This window comes from Microtus oregoni, unplaced genomic scaffold (assembly GCF_018167655.1).
Source record: "Microtus oregoni isolate MIOR12 unplaced genomic scaffold, Mior012 000008F_ref0000371, whole genome shotgun sequence".
Taxonomy (NCBI): Eukaryota; Metazoa; Chordata; class Mammalia; order Rodentia; family Cricetidae; genus Microtus; species Microtus oregoni.
The window spans coordinates 38,799,114-38,815,387 of NW_024543067.1; the positions used below are offsets into that span (position 1 = coordinate 38,799,114).

Genomic DNA, 16,274 nt, shown 5'->3' on the forward strand with positions numbered 1-16,274 from the left:
CGGGCCGCTCCCTTCCACTGTCCTCCCTGCCTCTCTTGGATGCTTATTTATAGAAGTGGCATAGCAAACTGCAGCATGTCACACAGTGTATTATTTTTTGTCCAAATAGCTTTACATGCACATACTTATTGCAATGAGTCGCTGGTCTGGCTCAAGATCTCTGGTTTCTGAAGCAGAACAAACACTGAACTATTGCTGAGGCTCCTCTCAGATATCCTGCTGTTGCCGGGTCAGGGTGATCTTTCAGCTGGGTAGGGTGTCCAGGGCAGGACCTGATAGAGCTCCAGGCCACTGCACATGGCTCCGCCCTTGGCAAAGTCTCATTGAGTATGACCGTCTTGCCTGCAGCCCTTGGGCAGCTCAGGAGCAATGGTGGCTCCGTGCTGAGGGTCAAGTCCCAAGAGAGTGACCAGGGACCCACCCACAAGATGCTTTGTGGTACTACCAGTGTCGGGGACTACCACCATCTTGAACGAATCTTCAAATATTTTAAAAAGATTCTGATATCAGAAATTACAGAAGTGCCAGGACACACCTGGTGAAGGTACAGCCATTCTCTCTGATGCTCCTCTCTAAGTTCCTCGCTGTAGGGCAGTACTCAGGTTTGGGATTAGGTTTTGGCAGTGGTGGTGGTGGTGGCAGCTCCTCCATGCTGACTGCAGGGGTGATGGGGAGGGAGGAGGGCACTGATTGGGTTAAAGCATCTCTCATCTGTTGCCAGTGGCAGTCTGCTGTGGGGGAGAGGGATTCAGGAGACTCGACTGCCCCCTGCAGGCGTCATGAGCACCATGGCCATCTTGGCTCCTGTATCATAAAATTTTCTTACATTCCTTAAATTCCTAGGTTTTTATCATGTATGGATTTTCTTACAGAACTCCCCCAGGCAGAAGTCCTGATCATGTAGGTGTCGGATACATTTTCATAGTTGTTATAACCATCAGTCTTCTGACTCGCGGGCCTTCTGTCGTCTGGTGAGGGCTAATGGGTCTACTAGGGTTTTCTGCGCTGGGGGAGATCTGCTGGTGTTAATCGCTCCAGACCACCACCAGTGGAGTTGATCTCGGCTTAGGGGACAAAGTTCACAATCAGCCGACCAGAATGGGCCATCGAGTTCTCTGGCCAACTAAGAGGAGAAAGAGAGGCACACAGTGAAGAAAGAGGCGGGGCCAAGGGGTTGCATGCTCTCAGATTGAGGAAGTAGAGAAGGTGGATTCTCAGTTACTCTGTGAATTTCTCACATTTATTCCTTAATATTTATCCCCAAGTTTCAGTTTTCAATAAATAATTTAAAAATGCCAAAACTTACATTCTCATCCATGTGACCTCTTGTGCTGAGGTAGGTACGAATGGGGAATGACTTTCTTTGCACGGGTAAAGCTTCTTGTAGCTCTGTGTGAGAGAGTGCTAATGCGCATGAGTGGTGACGTAGAGAACGCTGAGCTTCACTCCACACGGTCACAGGGCTTCTGGGCTGACTGCACCTCCTGATGCCGCAGAACCGTGACTTGCACCAAGCCCCTTGCACTTTTCCCGCCATAGGATGGTCATTCCCGTTTATTCTTCGCTGTGACTCGAGGTATACAGTTCCCTCCTTGGGGCTCCTCATCTGAGCCGCCCACTGTCACTTGTGACATGAAGTTGAGAGCTATCCTGCATTCTTTTCCTTCAGAACGCCTGCCACATGCGTGTGCTCCCTGGTGTGACTAGCAGCAGAAAGCGGTCCCACCTGATTTGCATTCAGATCACTCTGACCTGTGTGAGTACTTTGATGTCGAGTGAGGTGTGGCTTGCGGGAGAAGGCTTTCCCACATTCTCCACATTTATAGGGCTTATCGCCTGTGTGAATCCGTCCATGTACAATGAGTAGTGACTTATAGTAGAAATATTTGCCACACTCTGTGCACACATAGGGGCGTGTATCTGTATGTATGGTCTGATGGAGAGTGAGATGTGACTTGCAGTAGAAAACTTTGCCACAGTCTGAGCACGCATACGACTTCTCGCCTATGTGAGTCCTCTGATGTAGGAGGAGTGTGGACTTCTGGTGGAATGATTTCCTACACTCCATACATGCATAGGGCTTCTCACCCGTGTGAGACCTCTGATGTGCAGTGAGATCCGACTTGCAGTAGAAGGCTCTCTCACATTCTGCACATTCAAAGGGCTTCTTCTCATTGCTGTGAATTCTCTGATGTCGAGTTAGGTGTGACTTATAGTAGAAAGGTCTTCCACATTCCATGCACTTAAAAGGCCTCTCCCCCGTATGAGTTCGCTGGTGTAGCTTAAGCTGGGACTGGCAGTAGAAAGCTTTCTGGCATTTTGTACAAGCATAGGGCTTCTCCCCCGTATGAGTTCTCTGATGTAACGTGAGGTGTGTTAATCGGTAGAAGGCTCTCCCGCACTCTGCACACTCATAAGGCTTCTTGCCTGTGTGGATTTTCTGATGTTGAGTGAGGTACGTCTTGAGGGAGAAAGCCTTCCCACATTTTGTACACTCGTAGGGCTTCTCCTCTGTATGGATTAGCTGATGGGCAGTAAGTTTCCCCTTAGTGTAGAAGGCCCTCCCACACTCTGAACACGCAAAGGCCTTCTTGCCTGTGTGGATTTTCTGATGTTGGGTGAGGTATGACCTGAAGGAGAAAGCCTTCCCACATGCTGTACATTCATAGGGCTTCTTGCTTGGATGAATTCTCTGATGTTCTGAGCTGCAGACGGAAGCCTCTCTGCAGTCCGTACGTTCACAACGCTGCACACCCGTAGGCGCTTCCTGACATACGGTAGCATGTGGGCTCTGGAAGGAAGCTTCCCTGCCTTCCCCACTCTTACGAAGCCCCTGAGCTTCACTGCGAGTTGACACATAACGGACGATTTTCCTACGGGTCTGAGACGTTTGACTCCTGGTGCCCTGTGATTTCTGGCGAAATGTCTTCCTATTCACTTCAGTTCCACAGGACTTTGACCCTGGATGGGTCTTCTGCTCCTTCTTTAGCTCTGCCTTGAAATAAAGAATTTTTTTTAAAAAAATATTTATTTATTTATTATGTATACAATATTCTGTCTGTGTGTATGCTTGCAGGCCAGAAGAGGGCACCAGACCCCATTACAGATGGTTGTGAGCCACCATGTGGTTGCTGGGAATTGAACTCAGGACCTTTGGAAGAGCAGGCAATGCTCTTAACCTCTGAGCCATCTCTCCAGCCTTGAAATAAAGAATTTGTTATATTTCTTATACCTACAAAGAGGCCTTTGTTCTGGCCTCTGTTCTTGAGGTTCTGTGAGGTCTGATTTCTCACACATGTGCGTTTTGCCATGTATTGAATTGATTTATACAGCACAGAATCCCAAGTGTATTTATTAGTAGTGGCTGAACAACTTCACGTGATCTATGTTTTGTGCTACATATACAAGTGTCACTTAAATGACTTTTCAATATTTACTGAATTTACTACAGGTATCTTTAAATGAAACTTCTTTATGTATCACACTGCGTTAGCTTAGAATGATATTCCTGGTCAAACATACTAAAGATCATTGTTGTTATGGACAAGATATGCAGGATGCAAAAGGTTTGCCGACTGCATGAAAAATTGAGTTATTCTCCTCCCTGTAATTAAGAAGCTAAATATCGAGAAATGGTACATTCTTGCCTGGGCTAAGTGTCTGAGAGTGTCAGGAAGATGAGTACATATATGTCTATGCATGTGTGTCCACCTGTGTGCAGGTGTGCATGAGTACATATGTCTATGCATGTGTGTCCGCCTGTGTGCAGGTGTGCATGAGTACATATGTCTATGCATGTGTGTCCGCCTGTGTGCAGGTGTGCATGAGTACATATGTCTATGCATGTGTGTCTGCCTGTGTGCAGGTGTGCATGAGTACATATGTCTATGCATGTGTGTCCGCCTGTGTGCTTCCAGGTGGGGACCAGAGGCTGATTGTCCACCTTTGTTTTTGAGAAAGGGTCTCTCATGTCTCTCATTAAAGGTGGGGCTTGCTGACTTAGTTAAGATGTCCAGGACGTCCTGGACGGCCTTCTTTCCCAGTCTCCTGAACACTGGGATAAGAACTTCCCGCTGCCACTCACAACTTTTTCCTTGGGTGCTGGAGAGCAAACTTAGGTCCTCATGCTCACAAGGCGGCACGGTAATAACTGTGCCTTCTTGCCAGCTTCACATCAAATTCTTAGGGATAATAGGTTTCCCTCTTTATGGTCAGATTTGATGAATTGCCCAAATTTAATGCTTTACTTACAATCTTCTCACTTGATGCCTTGGTTTGGAGAGTTTCAACTTCCCACAAATGCACCTTATGATTTTCCTGGCTGGTCACATTCTGGATAGTCAATATAGGAAGATCTGAAATCAGATGAAAAACATCCCTATCCGTGAATCACATTATAGTCTTTTTATGCAAATCTAACATAAAGTGGACTTTTCCCTCCTAGAAATTATAGAATAGTAATGAGTGTAAAGATTAGTGCTTCACGGATCTGTGTAACAAATGGGACTAGCACACACTACATGCTGGGTCACGTCTTTTACTGTTGTGTTTTCTTCTGGGGAAGCACAAAGAGAAGCTACTCACCTCTTTCTCCGCTGTAGGTCCCAACAATGATTTTTCCCTTGCTAGGTCCTGGTTGCTCCAATCCTCTATGATACTAACTATACGTATAATATCATCTATGGCACACCTCTTTCATGGGTAAAAGAGATTTACTTTTAAATAGTTATATATAAGATGTAAGCATAGCCAAATGTTTTCTCTCCTAAGCAGGAATACATGTTAGGGAAAAGATTGCTAAATATATGTATTTAAAAGGTTTACTTCGCACTGGGTAAAAGCAATAGAACACTCCGTGGGGTTTGTGAGGCAAAGCATCTTCCTCAGAAGCAGAAGACACCTTTCCCAAATTCTCTCTTTGATGCATGTTTTACACCTCTTCTTCACCTTCTAAAACAACAAAAAACACCTTCATGAAAACTAAATAGCGACCAGAGTTTATCACGGCAGTGCATTTTTCTGTGCATAGCTGACAATTCTGAATGAAAAACGTGTGTACACTGGAGACCAGGACTCACTTGGTCACTCCAGCTGGCCTGGGACTTGCTATGTAGACCAGAGTGGTCACCTGCCTCTGCCCCCCAAGTGCTGGGAGTAAAGGCAAACACCATGACACCTCAAATGCAAACTATAAAGTTACTTACCACATCTTATAGGACAAGGCCCTCTCCCATCTTCCCCTGAGCTGGTTCATTACCCCTACTGAATCCACCCAGTTTTACTCTTGACTTCAGTTCTGTATTCAGTACATAATACAAAGGAGATATTTTCTATTTCAGTTCTAACTTATTTCACTTCCATCCCTGTTTCTGTAAGACCAAGGCCTGAGACAGGGTTTCTCTGTGTAGCTGTGGCTGTCCTGAAACTCACTCTGTAGACCAGGCTGGCCTCGAACTCACAGAGCTCCGCCTGTCTCTCTGTCCCAAGTGCTGGGATTAACCATCACCTGGCCAATGATTCTTATTGAAGGCTGAGTGATACACTTTTTATGTACAGCCTTCTCTGAGTTCAGTGATGAGCAGATGGGGCAATATCATACCATGGTTATCATGAGTAACTGCTCAGTAAACATGGGCCTACAGGTTTATCTGCTTTGTCCTTATTTATCTCCATCATGTGTATAGACAGGCAAAGGAAACTTACCACAGACAGCAGTTTTATATTTCATTTAAAAAAAAAAAAAGAAAAACTTCCTGAGTGAATGAACAACTGGACATTATTGACTATAGTGTGTATGCTTTTAATTTTTAAAATCATCATTATATGGGGTGAATATAGGCATGTATACACACACACACACACACACACACACACACACACACACACACACACACGATTGGAAGTCAGAGGACAATTTTCCAGAGTTCGTTCTCTACCTCATCGAGCCAGGTTCTCCTTGTTTCTTCTGTACTGCAGACCCCAGGCTAGCTGGCCCATGAGCTTCTAGGCAATTCTGCCATAGGTTTTAGACAGGGTCTCACTATGTAAAGTTGCTGTGGAGGAGGCTAGCCTCAAGCTCAGAGCACTGAGAGGAAAGCTGTATGCCAGCACACCCAGTTTAAACCTTATTTTAACAAGGAAGAAAAAATGAGCACCCTGGTTCTTGCTTATACTAAAGGAAATGCTTTGCTTCGAGCATGAAACAGAGGTTTACCCATGTGACTTCCGGTTTGTCTGTTTAGTCTATCCCCTCAAGAGTGGGTACTGACATTAACTAACAGAACTGACACTTTGGGGCACGTCATTTATAAGAACATTGGCTCACAAATGTTCAGGGAATATATATTTATATTTGATATCTCTTCATAATGAATAGTTCATAGTTTCATAATAAACAGACTTCCTTTGGCTTTCCATATGCTTCAGCTTTTATAAGAAAACCTAGTTTTGATTTTCCTTGCATTTAGTTTGCTTCAGATATCACTTTCTATCTGTACAGTCTGTGTTTTCATTAGCAAACAAACGCAGGTGTTTCTAAGAATTTAGTTAGCTCGTGTCAGCCCTGATTGGAAGCCTGAGATGACTTGCATTAAGGGCTGCTATTGAAGCACATGTATGAATTTCTCCCCTCATCTTAGAGGCGTTCTGGTTTACAAGTTAATATCGAGCACTTTCTTCATGCCGACGTTTATTTATGAGACTTAGTCCTCAGGAGTGGCTTTAGATAAAGTCAGCACAAAAGCCCAAGCGGGCCAGAGACTAATGAGTTTCCTTCCATGCTCGCCACGCAGTCACTGACCTGGGAGGCTCCTGTCCGAGGCTTCCGCTGCAGTACATGGCCCAAGTCCTTGCTCCAGCTTGAAGATCAACTCAGGTTTGTTCAGACAGTGCCCTGTAAGTGTGGAGCAATAGAGGAATGAAGCCAGGATGCCGAGACAGGTCCACAAGACAGCAGCCAGCTCCGGTTCACAAATGGTGCTATGATCGGTGGTTACAGGCTGGTGGGAGAGATGCTCTCTTTCTTTGTTGACTGGAATACTACCTTCAGCCAGACGCAGAGGAAGCAGGACGTGTAGAAAGTGAGGTAACAAGCCATCAACCACATGGTAGATCTTAGACAAGAAATAGGAGTTCAGTTGTAAGACCTAGTTGGTAACAAGCCTGAGCCATCAGCCAAGCATTTAGAATTAACATTAAGTCTCTGTGTGGTTATGAATATGCAAATGTTTCAGTTTTCCTAAATGCAAGCACTCCTGGCTAGAAGTCACTTTGAATTATTAATAAGCATTTGCGTTTGATTTTATATAACAAGTTTATTAAATATATTTTGTGTGTGGGGGGAGAACTAGTCAAAGCTTTACAGAAGAACTCAATTGATGAACAGGGATTGGGGAGTAAAATTCTAAGATTCCAAAGTGATTGGGAAGCACATCAGAGGCTGGGGAGAGGACTCAGTGGGTAAAAGGACTGTGCAGCATGAGGACCTGATTTCAGATACACAGTATAAACACAAAACAAAACATAAACACAGAAAAACCAACAATGACCAAAACTGGAGACTTCACACACTCATCGTCCCTGGTGCCCCTGTGGACGACAGGAGATGGAGACAAGAGAATCCCCAGCAAGCTCACGGCCACCTAGATTGACATACGCAGCACAAAACCAACAAGAAACACCATCTCAAAGTGGGACACAAGGACCCAAACCTACGCGTATCCTGTGACCTCCATGTAGATACACAGGGCATGTAATATACCACCTGCTCAACTCCCTCCCACTGATGCAAAGGAAAATAATTCTGATGAGTATTCCAGAGGAGAAGGGAAAAGACATTATAATATTGATTCAGTGAGAAAGTTTTACATCTTGGGGTAGATTAGCACACTCAGGTCTAGAGAGTTCAAAGGAAGCATAACGGATCTGACCAACAGCGACTCCACGTCTGCCACACTACAGTAAAACTCTGAGATAAACACAATCCTAGCTGTTCCAGAGGACAGTGTACGATGCTGCGCACTGAAGACCTCCTGGAGGAGCGGCCAAGCTCCTGTTGTGACCACCTGGGCTCTACAATGTTGTCCAAGCTACACAGGAACACAGCAACCAAATTACAGGTGTGTATTCCTAGTGAACACAGGTGCAAAAATTTTCAACAAAACTAGAAAACAAACACATAAAAAGATTATACACGGCCAAGTGTTGTGGCATGTTCCTTAATCCCAGTGCTTGGGAGGCAGAAGCAGGTGAACCTCTGTGTTTAAGGCCAGCCTGGTCTACAGAGCAAGTTTCAGGCTATCCAGAGCTGTTACACAGAGAAACCCTGTCTCGAAAAACAAAATAAGACAAAACAAAACAAAACCCTCCCCGAAAGCCACCACCAACAAACAAAAGAAAATAAGAAGCTTATAAAAAGGATCCCGTGTGATAGCTCCTGGGGATCCCACTGTAACAGGCCCCAGACCAGCACAACTGACTCCATAATGGAGGCACCCTCAGGTCATAACACACAGCATGTACACAGTTCCACTGGCCAAAACTAAAACAAAGGTCTAACCCATCGGAGCCCATAGTTCTGGGACAGTCTCTAAACGTACCAACCTTGCCTTCTGGTTTCTGCAGTCCTGCTTCCGGCTACTGTTCTTGCCAACCCAGGATGTAATCTGTGTCTTAAAAGCTCCCACTGAGAAAGGCCTGGTGCTTCACTGGGATCCTGAACACCCCGTGTAGTTGCCAGGCCTGGAAATAAAGACTTTCTATTTATTGGCTTACGCCCATGCCCAAGCTGTCTTCTCTGGTGGCTATCCTACAGTACCAAATGCCCATTCGGGAACTCACAAGTTTAAATTGTCACATTTAAACATCGAACAATAAACCACAGGAATGTCACAATAGATGCAGAAAGGGCAGTTTAAAAAATATGGTGGTGGTGCACACCTTTAATCTCAGCACCCAAGAGGCAGGCAGATCTCTGAGTTCGAGGCCAGCCTGGTCTACAGAGTGAGTTCCAGGACAGCCATGGCTACACAGAGGAATCCTGTCCAAAAAACAAACAAATTAATAATAATACCCTATCTTCACATAAACCCTCATATGTTAGGCATGACTGTCTCCACAGAGTAATGATTACATACGACCAATAAATCCGTAGCCTCCAGCATAAGCAATGAAGAACGCATGAAATATTTTCCTCTAAGGCCCTGAACAGGACAGAGATGTGTTTTTTCAACAATATTTCCTGATATGGAGCTGAGGTCTCTAGATACACATATCTGATAGCACGATGTTCTTCCTCACCAAAGGCCCAGCTCCTCCCCATCTTTCCTTCTGCCGTTTCTTAACACGGAATGCAACCCTGCATTCCTTTCTGAGACATATTTCTGGCCAGATAAGGTAGACTGTCCTCTCTAAAAACTGCACATAAGTAGGCAGCCAGAAAACTTCAGAAGCCACCATGCCGCCAAACCCCTCCCGGCTATCCCTGGCTCATCTCTTCTTGACGTTGTGGCCAACAGGAGTCAGAAAGCAGAAATTAGGACAGCTTAGCGATAGCTGCTGTCAGAGCTGTCAAGAGGGCCCAATTGCCACAAGCCCGCACAAAAGGGCCCAGCTGCCACGAGCCCGCACAAAAGGGCCCAGCTGGCATGAGCCCGCACAAAAGGGCCCAGCTGCCACGAGCCCATACAAAAGGGCCCAGCTGCCACGAGCCCACACAAGAACAGCGGCCAAGCAAAAGAGTATGAGCCTGTGCAGATCTTTGCTCCCCTAGTTAGTGGAAAATGCCAAATTTTAGTTCAGATTTTTAAATAAAGATGCATTTGGAACTCTAAATCAACTGGAAACGAAACCACAAGCAAAAGCACACTGTGCCTCCTTTTAAAATGCCTGTCTCCGGTTTTTGTTGGTGCAATGGACCACTAACCATCACCGGCTGGTTTCAACAAGTCTAAGATCTCATATTCACAAGGGAAGTTCTCTTGTGTCAATTTTGAGCTAAGACACAGGGCATCCACAAGATAAGAAGAGAGAGGTAAAGGATGCTACATTGTCACCATAGAAGTCACCTAAAACTGAGTCCAAAGTTAGATATGAGAGTTGAAAGCCATGAAGCTCCTAGAATGTATGAGCAGCATCAGTGTTTTAATACATGTGGAGAACAGAAACATGAGTCAACACACGGGAGAGCATCAATCTCCAAATCATCTATACAGAAAAGTTTTATTAGAAGAAATCAACTTACAGAATAAGAAAATACTGCTAGACAACTCATTTAACATGACATTAATTTCCATAACATATAAGGACATTGAACACCCCGACGGTAGGAAGACCTCCATATGCTTCCCAGAAAAGTCAAAGATATAAGTGAAATGTATAGGCACACATGTGCATGTGCGCGCGCGCGCACACACACACACACACACACACCTTTATGCTACCCAAACTCCGAAATAAAGATGACAGCCAAGAAATAGAGATAAAAACAGTGTTAACAAAAAAAAAAAAAACAGTGTTAACTCTTGAGTATGGAAAATGCATGCTGGGGTTGGAAAAGCAGCGAGTGGTTTTTAGTGGGATGTCTGTGGAAGTGAGGAGGAACTTATATTCTACAGAACAGCAAACAAGATCAAAAGCAATTAAATTCTTCAAAACATTTATCAGATAAATTAAAATGTTCACAATAGAAAAAAGTAAAGCCGGGCTGATAAACGTCTCTCTTACATCCATTCGTCTGACCATCACAGATGACCTAAGGTGCTGCAAACCCCACTGCTCCCAAACACTTGGAAATGTGCACTGGATTGGTGTTAAATTAGCAGTGATTCCTACCTTAATCAACTAAAAAAAAAGAAAGAATTGCTTCTGGAGGTTCTAGAGGAGTCTGACTCACCCAAGGACACCAGGCTGCTGTAGGTCTCCAGCATAACGTCCCTGTAGAGGGTCCTCTGGGCAGCATCCAGATCCTGCCACTCCTCCCGGGTGAAGTTCATGGCTACATCCTCAAATGATACCTGCTCCCGCTCCTGTAACGACACAGTTCTCTTCATCCCAAGTCTTTAGCTTTTGGAACACAAAGTGGGGGTTCATTCTATTCTGTGGCGGTCTCATAGCAGGCGACATTTGATTTGTTTCATGGGAGAAAGAAAAACCAATCCACAAATCTGTTAATGTAAGGATTTCAGAAAACATAGAGTTTTCCGAAGGATTACAACACAGACAGCTATACCTGTGATTTCTCAAATGAAGTCTCCAAGTCCTCTGAAACCTTCCCCTTCCTGAAAGAAGTTGGTCCTTGTACGGAGGACCTCCGTTTATTGAATACAGAAAAACCTAAAGTTCTGGAAACAAAGGCATCTGAGCACATGCAAGTCTCTCTGGATCTAAAATCGAATGGCGCTTAACTACTTCCGTGGTAAAGTAGTTAAAAAGGAGAAAAACATAGAACTCCATCCATTCACCAACTTTGCGTGAGTGCTCTCTTCCACTGGCTTTTTGTTTTTGTTTTTCGAGGCAGAGTTTCTCTGTAGCTTTGGAGCCTGTCCTGGAACTAGCTCTTGTAGACCAGGCTGGCCTCGAACTCACAGAGATCCATCTGCCCCTAGGTCCTGAGTGCTGCTGGGATTAAAGGCGTATGCTTCCACAGCCGGGCCCAGCGGCTTTTGACGGTTTGAATTCTAACAGACTCGCACCAGATATTAAATGCATCAAGTAGCAGGATGCCTGCACTCTACATATAACTATAAAAACAGTTTTAAAAAGAGACAAATTACAAGTGCTGAGAGGAAACCGGCATGCCAAAGAGGGAATTCCGCACTCTATTTCTTAAAATGAAAATCAGTAAAGGCATTTTATAAATTGACATTTCAGTTCTTTAAAACCTTAAACAAAAGCTGGGTGGTGGTGCCTTTAATCCCAGCACTGGGGAGGCAGAGGAAGAAGCAAGCAGATTTCTGTGAGTTTGAGGCTAGCCCTCTCTACATGAGTACTAGGCTCACCACAACTGCCAAATAAAGGAAAAGGCGTCCCATCCACGTTCACTGTGACACACGGAAAATGGAAGTCCTGGTCCGAAGGAAGAAGAGACTGACAAAAGCGCCTTTGGTTTAGCGGTCTGCAGGCGCCTGGCGAAACCAACCCCCAGAGGCCTAGCCACTCCATGCTTTTGTGATCGTGATCTGCTCACCAGGGATAACACCAGCGCTCAGCGATGCTCCCCGCGCCCGTCCTGGGGGTCCCAGTACCCGCGGGCACAGGGCCTCTGCTGTCCCCTGCACACCTATCCAGCCGCAGGAACACACAGGAGGGCCCCGGCTCCCATGGCATGCCCAGGCCCAGGCCAGAGGTGCTTTGCCAAACTGAGAGCCAAGAGATGGAGTTCACGACACAAATAGATGGAGTTCCAGGTACCTGGGGGGATAGAGTCGAGCTGAGGTCCCGGGGACAGATGGGAGACCATCTAGGCACCAGGCTGAACACCTAAAACCCTGGTGCATTGTCGGGAATCGGAGAGGGAGCCAGGGGACAGAGATGAGAAGCTGAGGGACATAGACAATGAAGAGCCAAGGCGCCGGGTCCAGGCACGGTTATCGCTTCCCTTCCAGTCCGGCACAACACACGCTCCGGGCCAGAGGGGCGGAGAGTCCCCGCGCGGGGACCAGGGAGGCGACAGGATGCGCGGGGAGCCCGGATCCAGCCGGGGGAGTGCGGACTCGGGGCTGGGGACCACCCGCCACAGACTCACCATCTCCAGACTCCGGGGCACCAGGGTCCTCATCGTGGTTCCTCACGCGGCCACGTGTAGAACTTCCCGGGCCGTCTGGGCAGTACGGAATATCTGGACCGGACCCAAGATGGCGAACAGGTGGCGCAGACTTCAGCCCGCCCCTGCTTTCGGTCTGAGTGCTTGATTGGACGATCATCACCGCAGGGCCTCAGAGGCTCGGCTCGTCCCACCTTCTCAGACCCTGTGGGACAGTAAAGGACAAGTTCTTGGCTCCTAGTATTTAAGGCAGGGCTTTTTGCGGAGAATCAACCCCAGCTGTGCATTTACACTGAATCTTCTAACTAAGGTTACATCGGCTAAAATGTATTTATAAATGAAAATAGTATCAGACTTGTTTGTTTTTGTTTTACGAGACAGGGTTGCTCTGTAGCTTTGGAGCCTGTCCTGGGACTAGCTCTTATAGACCAGGCTGGCCTCGAACTCACAGAGATTCGCCTGCCTCTGCCTCCCAAGTGCTAGGATTAAAGGCGTGCACCAGCACTGCCCGGCGGATGACTCCCCCCCCCCCCCCCCGCACCCCCCGAAATAGAGTCTTTCTATATAGCCCTGGCTGTTCTGGAAACTTACTATGTAGACCAGGCTGGCCATGAACTCACAGAGATCTGCCTGCCTCTGCCTTCCTAGTGCTGGGTTAAAAGGTGCGCGACACTGTTAATCCCACAGATTCGACTACCTTTTGAAACAAAGGCTTGGTTGTGGTTTCCTGGAACAAGCAGTGCAGAGCCATTTGTAGTTAAGGCAGGGCATATATAGCTGAATCTTTGAGAAACAAATTTAATCATAAACAGGAATGAACCTAGTTTGTCTTTAATATAAGATGGCTTCCAAGCCTAAGATGGAGGCAGACTGGTTGAGTATATCTTTATAAAAGTGATCGTTATGATTCATAAAAATAGACGTCCATATAATATGAAATCAGCATAATTTGAGACAAAGTTTAAGCTCATGCAGCTTTGCCCAATGCTATAAACGATCAAGTGATAACTGTTTTAAGACTTAATAATTCTTAATAGAGAGACTATAAATAAAAATTTTTAACTTTTTCTGACAATAAATGATATGAAATTTCCACTAGTTACACAAACTCCATTATCAAATTACCTAACAGAATGTTTTAAAAACAAAAAAAGCAACAAAACCAAGGAAGAGTATTTGCTGCAGACTGGTAAGTTTCTGCACTTGCTGGTTTAACCCCTCACTCTTGAGGAGGAACATGCCAGTATCTGAAGCAAATATATAAGTAAAAAAATAGAATGTAAACAGGAAATGAGGCTAGAGCATGTTTAGCTACTGCCAGGAGCCATACATAAGAATCATGTTTTATAATCTCCTGGCTTCCGGTTTCCTTTGGAAGGGTGGACATAAGCAGCTCCATCTTGCTGGTTTGAGAAAAGGTTTTATCATGAAGCCTATGCTGTAACCTCAGAACTATAACCCTTCTGCTTCAGCTGGCAGGTGCAGATTACAATGTGACTTTACCTTGGTTCTGACCACACCCCCTTTGTCGCTGAGAAATAGTCTCTGAAGACATTGCTGTGGGCCATCTGGTGGCTTGTTCTCTGTTCCAGGATGCCAGGGTAAGATTCGTCCTGGTTGGGGGAGGGACAGGTGACAGACATGGAGGAATTAGAGCCCTTAAGCCCCTTAGTCCCGCTTTAACCAGATGAGATACAGAAGTGGCTCTTAGGGATACTGGAGTTCGTTCTGCTTATCCTGCTCGGAAGAAGGTTTGGATTTGTTGGAGCAGCATCTCTACAGAATTTAGTAATAAACTTCTACATCACTTTATTTATACCACAATGGACAGAGTTAAACTGTTTTGAAAAGTAAGTGATTGTATGCAGATATATCTTATTCAATACCTATCGATATTTAGAAGGTTTACAGAGTTTATGAGGCTCTTATCCACAGTGCCAGAAACAATTGGCATGACACAGAAGAACTAGGCACAAGCTATTCCCGAAGCAAACTTTAGAAACTTTAGTTCTTCTCCTCCTCCTCCTCCTCCTCCTCCTCCTCCTCCTTCTTCTTCTTCTTCTTCTTCTTCTATAAAAGCTAACTTATGATAGAACATGCAGTGTTTATCTTCCTCAAGATGATTGTTTCCAGTTCTATCCATATACCTATGGATTTAATAATTAAGTTTTTCTTAACAGCTAAATAATATTCTATTAGTGTACCACATTTTTTGTTATCCATTCATCAGTAGATGGACATCTGGCTACTGTGAACAGAGCAGCAATGGACATGGATGACCTGGTATCTCTATAATGATATATAGAATCCTTCAAATATATGTCCAAGAGTGGTAGCTAGAATGTGTGGTAACTAGCTTCAGTTATTGGGGAATCTTTATGCTGCTTTCCTCCATGGCTGCACTAGTCTCTACTTCAGTCAGCCGTGAGGAAGAAACCTCTTTTCCCCACATACTCCTCAGTGTCTGCTGTCATTTAAATTGTTTTTGGTCGTGGCTATTCTGACCACTCTCAAAGTTTAAATTTGCATTTTCCTGATGGCTAAGGATAGCGAACATTTTAAAGAATATTTCTCATTCATTTGTGTTTCATATTTTGACACTATTTAGTTCCAGGCCTGTGGGGAGCCGTTCCCCCATACTCCATTGCAAGATGACGCTGACCATCAGCACCACCACTGTAATCAAGCCAGTGCGCATGTGCATGGTAAATGACAGTTTACCTTGTCAAGCCAGTGCTCATGCACATAGTAACTTTCCATCCCTTGCTCTCTGCCTCTCCCGTGGCGTCATAGGGTTTGACAGGCTGCAGCCAGTCAGAGTTTGACACGTCCGAGGCGAGGACTGTTAAGCTATATAAGGGCCGGGTTTTCGATCCTTGAGGTCTTCGCTCCGTAAGCTTATGCTCTCCCTCTCAAGATGCATAAAGCTTTTCTGCAGAAGGATCCTGAATGTGCCGCGTCGTTCTTGCTGGCGAGACGGTAGCACGGGACACAGGCCCCATTTTTAAATGTGGTTGCATGATTTCTTGGTGTTTAGTTTTTTGAGCTCTTTGTATATTCTAAATACTAACTTTATGTCAGATTTTTCCCATTCTGTAGCCAGCCGGTGCACTTGAATGATAGTGTCCTTCTGTACAGAAATCTTTCTGTTTCACGTGGCCCCACTTGGTCTGAATGTCTGTCCTATTGGGGTCCTGTTTAGGAACCACTTTCCTATATTCAAATGATTTCTCTTCTGAGAATCTGTTTGATTCAGGGTGTCAGGGCTTCTGTTGAGGTTTTGTTCAGTGTGAGAGACAAGAATCGAGTTTCAGTCCTCTTCATGCAGCCGTCCAGTTCCACCAGTGCTGTTCGTTGAAGATGTGGTCTTTTCTCCAGTGTGACATTTTGACCTCTTTGTCAAATATCAGGTGTCTGTAAGTGTATGCGCACATGTCCGGTCTTCAGTTCTATTCCTTTGATCAATGTATCTGTTTTTGTCCAACAGAATGCCCATTTGACTACAGCTCTATAG

At 45.3% G+C, this 16,274-nt stretch overlaps 1 protein-coding gene across 1 annotated transcript in view; it reads right to left on the bottom strand.

Annotated features, from left to right (window-relative positions):
• Positions 1-1,592: 1,592 nt before the first annotated feature.
• Positions 1,593-16,274, bottom strand: part of LOC121451515 (zinc finger protein 420-like) — a 74,080-nt gene continuing 59,398 nt past the window's right edge. Inside the window, exon 9 of the mRNA XM_041657100.1 lies at positions 1,593-2,511. Coding sequence (XP_041513034.1) covers positions 1,646-2,511 — 866 coding nt within the window. The 3' untranslated portion in view covers positions 1,593-1,645. The remainder of the gene's footprint in view (positions 2,512-16,274) is intronic.